Source organism: Symphalangus syndactylus, chromosome 14 (assembly GCF_028878055.3).
Source record: "Symphalangus syndactylus isolate Jambi chromosome 14, NHGRI_mSymSyn1-v2.1_pri, whole genome shotgun sequence".
NCBI lineage: Eukaryota > Metazoa > Chordata > Mammalia > Primates > Hylobatidae > Symphalangus > Symphalangus syndactylus.
The window spans coordinates 15,943,190-15,956,651 of record NC_072436.2 but is presented as its reverse complement, the minus strand read 5'-3'; the positions used below and the strand labels follow the sequence as shown (position 1 = coordinate 15,956,651).

The 13,462-nt window shown below is 55.6% G+C and overlaps 1 protein-coding gene across 1 annotated transcript in view; it reads right to left on the bottom strand.

The window, feature by feature from the left end:
- The window catches only part of ASPSCR1 (ASPSCR1 tether for SLC2A4, UBX domain containing), a 39,626-nt gene that overhangs the window by 24,609 nt on the left and 1,555 nt on the right, over positions 1–13,462 (bottom strand). Inside the window, 3 exon segments of the mRNA XM_055241830.2 lie at positions 6,924–7,024; positions 8,897–9,011; positions 13,319–13,374. Coding sequence (XP_055097805.1) covers positions 6,924–7,024; positions 8,897–9,011; positions 13,319–13,374 — 272 coding nt within the window.

Below are 13,462 nucleotides of genomic sequence, written 5' to 3'. Positions count from 1 at the left end.
GGGACCTCAAATCACAAACAGGGACAGAGCACAGCAGCGTGACATCAAACGCCAGCCCGGCTTTGATGTGCGGCTCCTCTAGAGGGATCAGATTCCCTCCCTCGTGCGGGATCTCAGGGAGGGGCGGCCGGCAATGGGTTCCAGACCTTCTGCGCCGGCCCAGTGCACAGGACGACAGGGCCCGGGGGAAATTCCAGCGCCCGAGGAGACACAGCCCCTTGTGCATGGCGGAGCCACTCCCCCTCCCCCACGCAGACCTCTGCAAGTCCCAATGTCCACAGGGGCAAGACCCAGGGTCTCCCGGGGACCCCAGGCCAGGCCAAGCCACCAGACACCATGCTCCGAAGCCAGAAACACAAGACCGGGTGCTGTGGTGCGCTTCCGGGGGTGCCTGCTCGCAGCAGGGTACTGGCACACTCTCACGCACTCTCTAGCCAGCAGAGCTCCCCACCCAGCCAGGGCCAGAAGCCAGTGGGATGGCTAGGAGGGCAGACACGCCTCTGCGGTTGGCTTCGTGGGCATATTCTTTATGCACCACAAACCCCGCCCCACTGGGGCCCCACTCCGGCAAGGCGGCGTGGCTGTGTGCTGGGGACAAGGCCATGAGTCTAGAGCTCTCTGTGTTCATGTCCTGTCTGGGTCTGACAAAGCCGGGTGCAAACACAGGTGCTGACGAGAGCCCAGGCAGCGGCATGCGCCCTGCCGGGAACAGAAGCTGTGGCTGCAGGCCAGGAGCCACTGGGCTCAGGGAGGCCCGCAGAGGGCACCACCCACCACATGACAGCCCAGCCGCCAAGCGGCTGGACAGAGCCTGGGAGAGCCTGGGGCAGGCTCCCGCCTTCTCAACACAGCCAGGTCCGGACAGGGATGGACAAGGATGGACAGGGACGGGCAGGGACGGACAGGGATGAGCCCCAGAGCTCTGAGCTGGCCCGGCAGCATGTACAGACCCACCCTGAGTGTGGCCACAGGCCAGTGCTCCACCTGGCAGAGCCCTGCCCTCACCAGCAGCCCATCCCTACACCCCAGCACACCCAGAGGGCTGCAGAAATCATCCGGCTTTCCCAGAGCCACAGCTTTACCTACAGAAGGAGGAACGGGCTGAGATGCACTCAGCCAGACCCCAAGCACTGAGTCAAGGCTGGGAGCAGAGGGCTGGGGGCCTGGAAAGAGATCCAGCCGGGGGCTGGGCACACCGGGGGCTACTTCCACCTGGGGTGCCCAAGCCAGCACAGCCCGGGAGCACCTCTGAGAGAGGGCAAATCCCCTCCATGGCCGAGCTCGTGAATCTGACATTTACAGAAAGCCCACCCTGCTCCCTCACGGTCTTCAGACGGAAAGTGGCTCAGCTGCTGTGTGAGTTCCCACGGCTCACCCTCGGCATCGTTCCAGGGCAGGTCTCGGTCACCCACAACAGTCCCCAGTTCTTTTCCTGCTCCCAGCAGCTCAGCATGGTCCATCCACACCCCTGCCTTTCACCACTGCTCCCTGGCAACCAGGTCCCTATGGGAAGTGGGATTCAAACTACGGGACTCGCCCGCCTGCCCTCGTGGACTGCCCAGACGTGCCACAGTAACCCCCGAGTCACAGTATGACCTCCTGGGGCTCGTGCCTGCTGGCTCTAAACCCACGGAGAGAAACTCCTCATAGGAAACCCGTTAGCATAACAACCTGTACCCCAGCAAAGATGCTGGTCAGAAAGGTACTCCCTTTCCTCCTCCGGGTGCCTCCAGGAAGGCCGTGTACCCCCAGGGCTCATAGGCCGTGAAATCCTCATTTCCATCTCATGTGTCTCCTATCACGGAAGGCACATTTCGCATCATAAAGATCCCAAACTCAGACACAGGCCCAGCAGGCAGGCGGAGAGCAGTGTCCCCCAGAGCTCAGTGTGACTGTTCACACCCCTCTGCTGGGCAGAATCTTCCGACTATAGGGAAAATGGGAAAGCTCGAAGCCAGTGGCGTGCAGCCTCCATCTCCTGGTGCCCTCCCTGCGGCAGAGCCTGAGAAGCAGGGCGGAGGAGCGGCCAGTCCGCGAGGACCCGGCCCAGACCGAGATGCTCCAAGTGCACAATACACGCAGGTCTCAAGGACTTTGCACAACAAGAGCATGAGATGGCTCACTTTTCTACTGACTATGTGTCCAGGAAGTCTTATTTTGGGTATACTGAGTTAGTTACACATAGTACTATAATTAATGACACCTGTTTTTATTTCTTCTTTAATGCGGTTACAAGAAAAAGTGAGTCATTGGCCGGGTGCGGTGGCTCACACCTATAATCCCAGCACTTTGGGAGGCCGAGGTGGGCTGATCACCTGAGGTCTGGAGTTTGAGACCAGCCTGGCCAACATGGTGAAACCCTGTCCCCACTAAAAAAATACAAAAATTAGCCAGGTGTGATGGCGTGCGCCAGTAATCCCAGCTACTCAGGTGGCTGAGGCAGGAGAATTGCTTGAACCCGGGAGGCGGAGGTTGCAGTGAGCCAAGATCGCACCACTGCACTCCAGCCTGGGTGAAAGAAAAGAAAATGTCAGTCACCTCCGTGGCCGACATGTGTGGCTCACTGGTATCCCTAAGGCCCCTGCTGCTCGAGACGCTGGTCGGGCCGGGGCTGCGTGCTACAGTAACACCCTCGCAGTGGAGCTGCGACGTTTCAAACATGTGGCGGTGTCCATCCAAGGAAATCACCCAGGGGTCCCCAAATACACAAAACAGGCTCTGTCCCAGGGCAACTCCTGGGCAGGCTACAGGCCTGCAGCCCCCAGCCTCAGAACGCCCCTTCCAAGCACAGCGCTTATACCGTCCCTGGACTCAGACCTCCTCCGAAACACACGAACGGAGAAACATTGGCTTCCCGCCTGTCCCACTCCGCGGATACCTGGAGCTCCCAAGGCCTCCTCAAGCCTCCTGGGCCAGTGCAGGGACACTAGGCACGAGAGCCGCCCTCCCTCGTGCAGACCTGCTGGGGACCAGTTCCCAGCACAGAGCCCACCGGGCACTCCACCCTCACCGTGGGGCTGGCAACGCCACCCACCACGAAACCTCGTCCACATCCTGCTCCGCGGTTAGCAAACTCCAGCTTCTGGGACAAAGCTTGGGTCTGAGCTTTTAGAAATTTATTTATTTATTATTTATTTGTTTCTGAGACAGAGTCTTGCTCTGTCACCCAGGCTGGAATGCAGTGGTGTGATGTCAGCTCACTACAACTCCACCTCCTGGGTTCAAGCGATTCTCCTGCCTCAGCCTCCCAAGTAGCTGGGATTACAGGCGCCCACCACCACACCCAGCTAATTTTTGTATTTTTAGTAGAGATGGCGTTTCACCATGTTGGCCAGGCTGGTCTCAAACTCCTGACCTCAGGTGATCCGCCAGCCTCAGCTTCCCAAAGTGCTGGGATTACAGGTGAGAGCCGCCATGCCCGGCCTGCAGATGAAATGTAAAGAAGCCCTATCTTAAATTCCACCTCTGGAATTTAGCCCACGGGAGGAGCTGGGGTAGGTGACCAGGTGCAAAGGCCTCAGGCTGCACACTCTGCTGCAGCCCTGCCCGGGATGCCCTGAGACACAGCCAGATGCCCCGCAACACCCACATGACACCCACACGACGGAAGAGCATGGCTGTGACGAGTGACAGGTGCGGGACCCTTCAGGAAGATGTCCACAGCATATTCACCAGCAACAAGAGTCAGCCACAAATCACTCTCCACCACAGGTGTGAGTGTTCATCAAATGAGGTGTACGTGCAGACACACCCGCAGACAGACCCACACTGCCACGCAGACCAGGGCCGCAGGCTGGGGGCTCCGGGCTTTACCACCAACAGCCCCACTGCCTCCTGCTGTCCCTGGTTTCTCAAAAGAGCTGCCGCACTTGCCCGTTTTTTTTTTGTTTGTTTGTTTTTTGTTTTTGAGACGGAGTCCTGCTTTGTCACCCAGGCTGGAGTGCAGTGGTACAATCTCAGCTCACTACAACCTCCGCCTCCTGGGTTCAAGTGATTCTCCTGCCTCCTGAGTAGCTGGGACTACAAGCACGAGCCATTGTGCCCAGCTAATTTTTGTATTTTTAATAGAGATGGGTTTTCTCCATGTTGGCCAGGCTGGTCTCGAACTCCTGACCTCAGGTGATCCACCCACCTCGGCCTCCCAAAGGGCTGGAATTACAGGCGTAAGCCACCACGCCCAGCCACTCCTGTTCTTTTTTTTTTTTTTTTGAGACGGACTCTCGCTCTGTTGCCCAGGCTGAAGTGCAATCTCGGCTCACTGCAACCTCCACCTCCTGGGTTCAAGCAATTCTTCTGCCTCGGCCTACTGAGTAGCTGGGACTACAGGCACCCACCACCACACCCGGCTAATTTTTGTATTTTTAGTAGAGATCCACCCACCTCGGCCTCCCAAAGGGCTGGAATTACAGGCGTAAGCCACCACGCCCAGCCACTCCTGTTCTTTTTTTTTTTTTTTGAGACGGACTCTCGCTCTGTTGCCCAGGCTGAAGTGCAATCTCGGCTCACTGCAACCTCCACCTCCTGGGTTCAAGCAATTCTTCTGCCTCGGCCTACTGAGTAGCTGGGACTACAGGCACCCACCACCACACCCGGCTAATTTTTGTATTTTTAGTAGAGATGGAGTTTCACCATATTGGTCAGGCTGGTCTCGAACTCCTGACCTCGTGATCCACCCGCCTCGGCCTCCCAAAGTGCTGCGATTACAGGTGTGAGCCACCGTGCCCAGCCCTGTTGTTTCTTTTTATTGTTTTTTTGAGACGGAGTTTTGCTCATCGCCCAGGCTGGAGTGCGATGGTGCGATCTCGGCTCACTGCAACCTCCTCCAAAGTGCCCAAACCCACCCCCACAGCCACCTCCAAAGCCACCACCAAAGCCACCTCCAAAGCCACCACCAAAGTCACCTCCAGAACCACCACGCCTGGCCACGCCTGTTGTTTCTTAAACTTTCACACGAGGTTTACAAAGTCTGTTGGAGAGGCTTATGCTACCACAATGGCGGCCCCACCTCTCCAGATGCCCTCAGCCCCTCCCCAGTGGCAGCCCCAGGCCACTGTGGGCCATTTCCTTACCTCCATCCCCATCTGAGGACTGACAGCACAGCCAAGGAGGACGGCCCTCACCAAGCACCCGTGCCCGTGGGAGCACTGGATTCTGTTCACGCCCGGGGGCACCACCTGGCCCAGGGGCATTTCCTTCCAGACGTTCATCTTTCCCGACTTCTGTTCCCCGCGCTGTTTGGTTTTCTTCTCGCCCTCTGCCACTCGTCTCAGGAAGCAGCACAGAGCCAGGGCGCCGGGATCCCTGCTCCTCACCCAGTGCCCACACAGCGCCTGGGGCTGCCCGCCTCCCTGCCTGGCACCACTCCTGGCTCGGGTCCCGCTCACCCCTGCCCATGGCTTCGCTTTTCTTTTAGGCTCCGTCACCTCCTGCCTCGGGTCCCGCTCAACCCCTGCCCGTGGCTTCGGCTTTGCTCTTAGGCTCCGTCACTGTTGTCTGAGTTGCGTTTTGGGAGGGAGAATTCCGTGCTCGTGCTTAACCAGCTGCCATCCCCAGGGGCCTCCATTCACCCCGACAGCCGCTGGGGTGGCTTCCATCCCCATGACCACTGAGACCCAACCTGCAGACCTCAGTGCCCTCACCCATGAACACAACACCCGTGCCAGTGCAGCGCGGTACTACTGTCAGACAGGAGCAGGCCCAGCCCTGGGGCCACCGATCGCACCCGACACACAGTCACCTTCCCAGCGCCCGACGCATGGTCACGTTCCCAGCGCTCGACGCGCGGTCACCTTTCCAGCGCCCGACGCATGGTCACCTTCCCACAGGCCCTGTGCTCGGTCCTCAAGACATGAACTCACCCCATCCACACACTAGCCGGGACACAAGTGAGGAAACTGAGGCCCCGGGAGGGTGAGAACCCCCCAGCTCACAGCAAACCCCAGCCCTAAGTCCCTTCCATTCTGCTGAGCCTTTTACTGTGGACGGAGACTTCCAGCCAACGACGAAAAGACCCAAATTGACAAAGCACCCATTTTGACACATTCAGGAAGAATGTTTAAACCATTAACCGACAGAAACGGATACACACCAATTAATTATTTTCATTTATTTATTTTTTTTGAGACAGAGTCTCGTTCTGTCGCCCAGGCTGGAGTGCAGTGGTGCGATCTCAGCTCACTGCAACCTCCGCCTCCCGGGCTCAAGTGACTCTCCCACCTCAGCCTCCAGCGTAGCTGGGACCACAGGCACGCACCACCATGCCTGGCCTAACATTTCCATTTTTTGTAGAGAAGGGGTTTCGCTATGTTGCCGAGGCTGGTGTCGAACTCATGAGCTCAAGTGATCCACCAGCCTCGGCCTCCCAAAGTGCTGGGATTACAGGTGTCAGCCACTGTGCCCAGCCAGCCAATCACTATTAAGAAGATTTTCCGGTGGGGCACAGGAGCTCACGCCTGTGATCCCAACACTTTGGGAGGCTGAGATGGGAGGATTGCTTGAGCCCATGGGTTCAAGAGCAGCCTAGGTGACCAACACAGTGAGACCCTGCTTCTTAAAAAAAACTTATGATCTCATCCAGGGGAATCAAGCGTGGGGAGCCATGCCCCCAGCACTGAACGTCTCCCCTTAGTGCTCACCAGGCCCCCACAAGGACAGAAGCACATCCCTACTCTTCTAGGAGGGCAAGGCTGGGCCCCTGGGCCCAGGAAGCTCAGAACGATGAGCTGTGACCAGCCCATCCCCTAGGCTGCTGCTCGTGAACCGGCAGCCCACACACCCCTCCTCTACCGAGGACTGCAAAGCTCCAAGAGGCACCACAGGCCAGCACAGAGCTTGGGTGTCCAGCTCTGGACCAGACCCAGTAACCACAGCAGCTCCCCCACCAAACAGGGTAGGGAAGAGCCCACCAGCCCACTGATGCTCACCTGGTCTGTGCAAAATGGCTGAGAAGCTCCCAGAGGGTCTGGCCTGAACAGAAAGAGTTCTGCAACCTCGAGCCATCGTCCAGCTGCAAAGCGATGTGAACCTGGAGGGTACAAGACATGAGAAACTTCCTTAGGAAGAAAAGCAACCATATTACATCTAAACCCCAGACTGATTCTCCAGACACAGAGAGGGCGACTGCCCCATCCCGGCCTCCGGGGAGAGGCTGACCCCCACGGAGAAGGCTGCCCTCCGGTGTACTCTGGAGTAGGGCCATGGATGCTCCCCGGCAGGGCTGCACCAGCATGTGTGTGTGCAGGTGTGTGCAGGAGTGTGTGTGAGCATGTGCAGGTATGTGTGCGGGTGTGTGTACGGGTACATGCATGTGTGTGCGGGTGTGTGCAGGTGTGTGTGCGGGTGTGTGCATGTGCGGGGGGTATGTGCAGGTATAGGCAGGTATGTCTGCAAGTGTGTGTGTGCAGGTGTGTGCGGGTGTGTGTGCAGGTGTGTGGGGGGTGTGTGCATGAGTGTGGGTGTGTGTGTGTGTTGGTGTGCGGGTGTGTGCAGGTACGTGTGCGGGTACGTGCAGGCGCCACAGGAGGGAACTGTGTTGGAGACACTCCTCGTGTCCCAGTGGGGGCTTCAAAAGATTGCAGCTCCACTGAGCCTGACTGCAGCCTCAGGAGAGACCCTGAGCTAAGCTGCTCCCAGATTCCTGACCCTCAGAAGCCACATGAGATGGTAAATGTTTGCTGCTCTTTTTTTTTTTTTTGAGACAAAGTCTCACTCTGTCGCCCAGGCTGGAGTGCAGTGGCGGCACAATCTCGGCTCACTGCAAGCTCCGCCTCCCGGGTTCACGCCATTCTCCTGCCTCAGCCTCCCGAGTAACTGGGACTACAGGCACCTGCCACCACCCTTGGCTAATTTTTGTATTTTTAGTAGAGACAGGGTTTCATTATGTTGGCCAGGCTGGTCCCAAACTCCTGACCTCAGGTGATCTGCCCGCCTTGGCCTCCCAAAGTGCCGGGATTACATGCTGCCCTTGCGGCGTCCATGCAGCGCTTTGGGCTCTAACATTCTGGGCAATTCTATGAGCGGGTGGTCAGGCTGGTCGGTGAATGCTGCTGACACCCCGAGCCGAGCAAGGTACAACTGACCCCAGAAAGAAAGAAAAACTTCCACATGAAGAATGACGTGGCCCGGGTGCAGGGGTGCACGCCTGCAATCCTTTGGGAGAATTTGGGAGGCCGAGGTGGGTAGATCATGAGGTCAGCAGTTCCAGACCAGCCTGGCCAACATGGTGAAACCCTATCTCTACTAAAAATACAAAAATTAGCCAGGTACGGTGGCGGGCACCTGTAATCCCAGCTACTCAGGAGGCTGAGGCAGGAGAATCACTTGAGCCCGGGAGGCAGAGGTTGCCGTGAGCCAAGATTGTGCCATTGCACTCCAGTGTGGGTGACAGAGCAAGACTCTGTTTCAGAAAAAAGAAACAAAAAACAAAAAAAAACCAGGCACGGCTGGATCACGAGGTCAAGAGATGGAGACCATCCTGGCTAACACAGTGACACCCCGTCTCTACTAAAAATACAAAAAAATTAGCCAGGTGTGGTGGCGGGCACCTGTAGTCCTAGCTACTCAGGAGGCTGAGGCAGGAGAATGGCATGAACCCGGGAGGCGGAGCTTGCAGTGGGCCGAGATTGCGCCACTGCATTCCAGCCTGGGTGACAGAGCAAGACTCCATCTCAAAAAAGGAAAAAACAAAAAAAAAACAAAAAAAACATAAGATGCTCATTTTCAGTTGCTAGTTATCAAAAAACAGAAAGTTGCCTGGGCCCAACCCAGGGAAGGCAGAATTGGTGCTAAGACTCATGTCCCTCCTTCCCCAGAATCCCCCACTGTCCCGTCCCCCATCCGTGGCCAGCTGAACGATCCTGTGCCCCACACAGTCAGCCTCCCCCAGAGCACCGCCCACCATGTTCTCAGGCCCCTCACGGCTCCGGGAAGTGGGCACCATCTCCAGCTTGGCATTGTTGGGCAGCTTGGCAAATCTCCACTGGAGAGAAAGGTCGAGCACGCTCCTCTGAAACCTGCAAGACAGACCAGAGCACACTTGCTGCCCTGCAGACCCTGACGCGCCCTGCCATCCACGCCCCGCCATTCATGTCCTATGGCAGCTCCCCAACAGCGGGACGTCATGACCTGCAGAGGCACAAGGCGGGTCCCCGATCACATGGGGCCTCCTGCAAACAGAAGGGAGTGGGGAAAAGGGGGACGTGGGCCTCGGGGCACGCCAAGGGGGCTGCTCCTTCAGAGTCTGGGGTGCTGACAGCCCCAGTGCAGACACCCGGAAAACACAGAGAGAGAACGACTGGGGCATGAACACTGCTGCACTCACGGAAGCTGGGGTGTCACAGACCCCGGCCGTCACGGCTGGAGCCGCCACAGAAAACCTGACTGCCCAGGCGCGGTGGCTCACGCCTGTAATCCCAGCACTTTGGGAGGCCGAGGCGAGTGGATCGCCTGAGGTTCAGGAGTTTGAGACAAGCCTGACCAACATGGTGAAACCCTGTCTCTACTAAAAATACAAAAAAATAAGCTGGGCATGGTGGCTCAGGCCTGTAGTCCCAGCTACTCGGGAGGCTGAGGCAGGAGAATCGCTTGAACCTGGGAGGCAGAGGCTGCCGTGAGCCAAGATCATGCCACTGCACTCCAGCCTGGGCAACAAGAGCAAAACTCTATGAAAGAAGAAACAAAAGACAGAAAGGAAAGAAAGAAAAAAAAGGAAGAAAGGAAAGAAAGGAAGAAAGTAAGAAAGAAAGAAAAAGAAAAGAGGAAGAAAGGAAGAGAAAGAGAAAGCGAGAAGAAAAAGAAAAAGAAAGAAAGAAAGAAAGAAAGAAAGAAAGAAAGAAAGAAAAGAAAAGAAAGAAGAAAAGAAAAGAAAAGAAATCTGAACATACTCAAAGCGGTTGGCCTCACTTTGGAAATGAAAGCAGCTGTTGGAGACAACTAGTGAAGAGAGGTCAGACAGCCCAGGGGCATCTGGAAGAATTAAGAGAGAACAAACTTTGCTATCCATCTTCAACACTGGCCAGAAAAGTGACTCTGGAAATTGCCACATGAAATGTCTACGGCAAGACAGGATAGCAGATCGGGGGGATCCCGAGGGCAGGCGGGCTGGGAACCTTGGAGCGGAGGGCACTGTTCATGCATGGGGCTGCATTCCTCTGCACTGGCTGCACTTTGTAAGCAAGTGGTACCATTAGCAGAGGAAAAGGAGACCTGAAAACATGGCTGTGGTGTTGCAGGACCTGCCTCAAAATCACACTCACTGGTTCCCACCAGACACCACTACACAGACCATGGGCAGGTGAACAGTCAGAAGTAACAGTGCGCCGGCCGTGGTGGCTCATGCCTGTAATCCCAGCAATTTGGGAGGCCGAGACAGGCGGATCACTTAAGGTCAGGAGTTTGAGAGCAGTCTGGCCAATGTGGTGAAACTCTGTCTCTACTAAAAATACAAAAATTAGCTAGGCATGGTGGCACACGCCTGTAGTCCCAGCTACTCGGGAGGCTGGGGTGGGAGAAGCACTTCAACCCGGGAGGCGGAGGTTGCAGTGTGCCAAGATCGCGCCATTGCACTCTAGCCTGGGCGACAAAGCGAGACTCCGTCTCAAAACAAACAAAAAAAAGAAATAAAAATGAGGCCAGGTGCAGTGGCTCACGCCTATCATCCCAGCAATTTGGGAGGCCAAAACGGGCGGATCACTTGAGGTCAGGAGTTTGAGACCAGCCTGGTCAACATGGTGAAACCCTGTCTCTACTAAAAATACAAAAATTAGTCGGGCATGGCACGTGCCTGTAATTCCAGCTACTCAAGATGCTGAGGCACGATAATCGCTTGAACCCGGGAGACAGAGGTTGCGGTGAGCTGAGATCATGCCACTGCACTCCAGCCTAGGTGACAGAGCAAGACTCTGTTTCAAAAAAATGGCCAGGCACAGTGACTCATGCCTGTAATCCCAGCACTTTGGAAGACCAAGGTGGGCGGATCACCTGAGGTCAGGAGTTGAAAACCAGCCTGACTAACATGGTGAAACTCCGTCTCTACTAAAAATTCAAAAATTAGCTGGGCATGCTGGTGCACGCCTGTAATCCCAGCCACTCGGGAGGCTGAGGCAGGAGAATCGCTTGAATCTGGGAGATGGAGGTTGCAGTGAGCCGAGATAGCGCCACTGTACTACAGCCTGTGTGACAGAGTGAGACTCCATCTCAAAAAATAATAATAATAAAGAAAAGTGAAACTCTAAGGCCCCCAACCAACTGAATCGGCCTCCTCTTGGCCCAGGGGACCCCAGAAACCTCCAAAGCTGAGTTCCTGGCCATGGCTGGGTGGGAGATCAGACACACCTACAGGCTCTCTTCCCTAAGGGATAAACAGAAAGCAGCCCTTTCCAAAGACTCCTGGGCTGGTATCTGACATCAGCCAACCTCCCGCCAGGCCCTTCTCTCTTGCGGTTTCTTCAAAACAACCCACAGGTATTTCTTCCTGATAAGAAACCACCAACCATGGAGTGGTTCTGACACAGTCAGGGTTTTCATGGCACAGTCTTCATGTCCTCTGATTTGCCATTTATTTATTTATTTATTTATTTACTTTTTTTGTAGAGACGGGGTCTCACTATGTTCTCCAGGCTGATCTGGAATTCCTGGGCTCAGGCAATCCTCTGCCTCGGGCTCCCAAAGTGCTGGGATTACAGGCATGAGCCACTTTGCCCAGCCTGCTTCATGAACTCTGACTTCAGAGGCCAAAAATTCCACCCTCAGGTCATGCTGGCACTGCCATTTTTTGAACATAGGACCCGTGAAGAGGCAGGAAGCTCAATTGTGGGCACGGTTCTCCTTTTATGAATGCTCATAATCCTCCTACAGCGTATTAAGTACGTCTGTATCAGCCACCCCATTCGGTGTAAATCCCTGTCTTATTCTTCTCTCTATTGAAGTGCCTGTTTCCGGCTTCTGGCTGGAGGCTACACTTCCCAGCCTGTTAGAATGGCCACCCTGCAAGCTGCAACCGGTTAGGAGAAATAAAGCCCTCCTTTCCAAACGTATGAACCTCATTCTTCAGTGACAAGAGAGACTGGAGAAGGATGGTGTGAAGGTCTGGGGCAGAAAGCCCAAGACCACCTGGCACTCAGAGCACAGGTCCTGGGATTCTCACTGACTGGAATGACTTGGCAGGTATCGCCCCTAAGAAACTCCTCTCAGGAGAGCACCATAAGGCAGGGTGGGCAATGCCAGGAGGGCAGGCTCCTGCCCTCTGCCCCCAGTGTTAGGACAACAGTACTGTAAAAACAGGTCTTCAAGGGCAGGTGTAGTGACTCCTGTTTGTAATCCCAGCACTTTGGGAGGCCGAGGCAGGCGGATCACAAGGTCAGGAGTTCTAGAGCATCCTGGCCAACATGGTGAAACGCCATCTCTACTAAAAATACAAAAATTAGCTGAGTGTGTTGGTGAGCACCTCTAATCCCAGCTACTTAGGAGGCTGAGGCAGGAGAATCACTTGAACCTGGGAGGCGGAGGTTGCAGTAAGCCAAGATCGTGCCACTGCACTCCAGCCTGGGTGACAAGAATGAAACCCTGTCTCAAAAAAAAAAAACCACACACCAGAAAACAGCTCTTTAAAGTGAAAAGCTTCACGTGTGGGATAGACACACACATCCTACCCGTATGAGGGCTCTGACCCTTCTGCTGTCTCAGACTCCTTGAGAGTCTGGCAGAAGCCCTCTCTTGGGAACAATATCCCCACACAGAAGCGTGCGTGTAATTCCAGGGGCTGTGAGACTGCAGGGATCCACCTGCAGTTTTCAGGGCATCCTATTTCTCCATGGCCAGCTCTTTCCCCTCAGAACCCCACTGGGAACTTATGCAACCCAATGCAATAAAACCTACAGGGGGTTGAATGGTGGCCCCCCCAAAAAAGATAGGTCAATGTCCTCACCCCCAGGACCTTTGAACATCTTACTGGGTATCCTGGTCTTTGCAGATGTAATAAATCGTTCTAGATTATCCAAGTGGACCCTAAATCCAATGACAAGGGTCTTCCTGAGACACAGAGAAAACAGGAAAAGGCCACAAGAAATCAGAGGCAGAGAGCAATGCGGCCACAAGCCAAGGAACGCCTGGAGCCATTAGAAGCTGGAAGAGGCACGAGGGATTCTCCCTTAGGGCATTCGGAGAGAGTGTGGCCCTGCCAAGACCTTGGGTCTCCAGAGCTGGGAGGGAATATATGACTGTTTAAAACCACCTGGGGGCTTTTCCAAGTGAGAGCCAGTATGTTCAGGGGGCAGGGGCACAGATATACTCAGACTCTGCTGCTGAGCTGGAGCAAACTCACTTCAGATCATATTCACAGGGGTTGAAGTCCTGCTGCCGGCACGTGTCCTCCAGAACCTGGGGGTGAGATGAAAGGACGGTGAACTGCTGAGTGCGCAGGGCTGGCGGGCGCAGCGGGCCAGGCTAGCCAAGGACACTCAGCTTC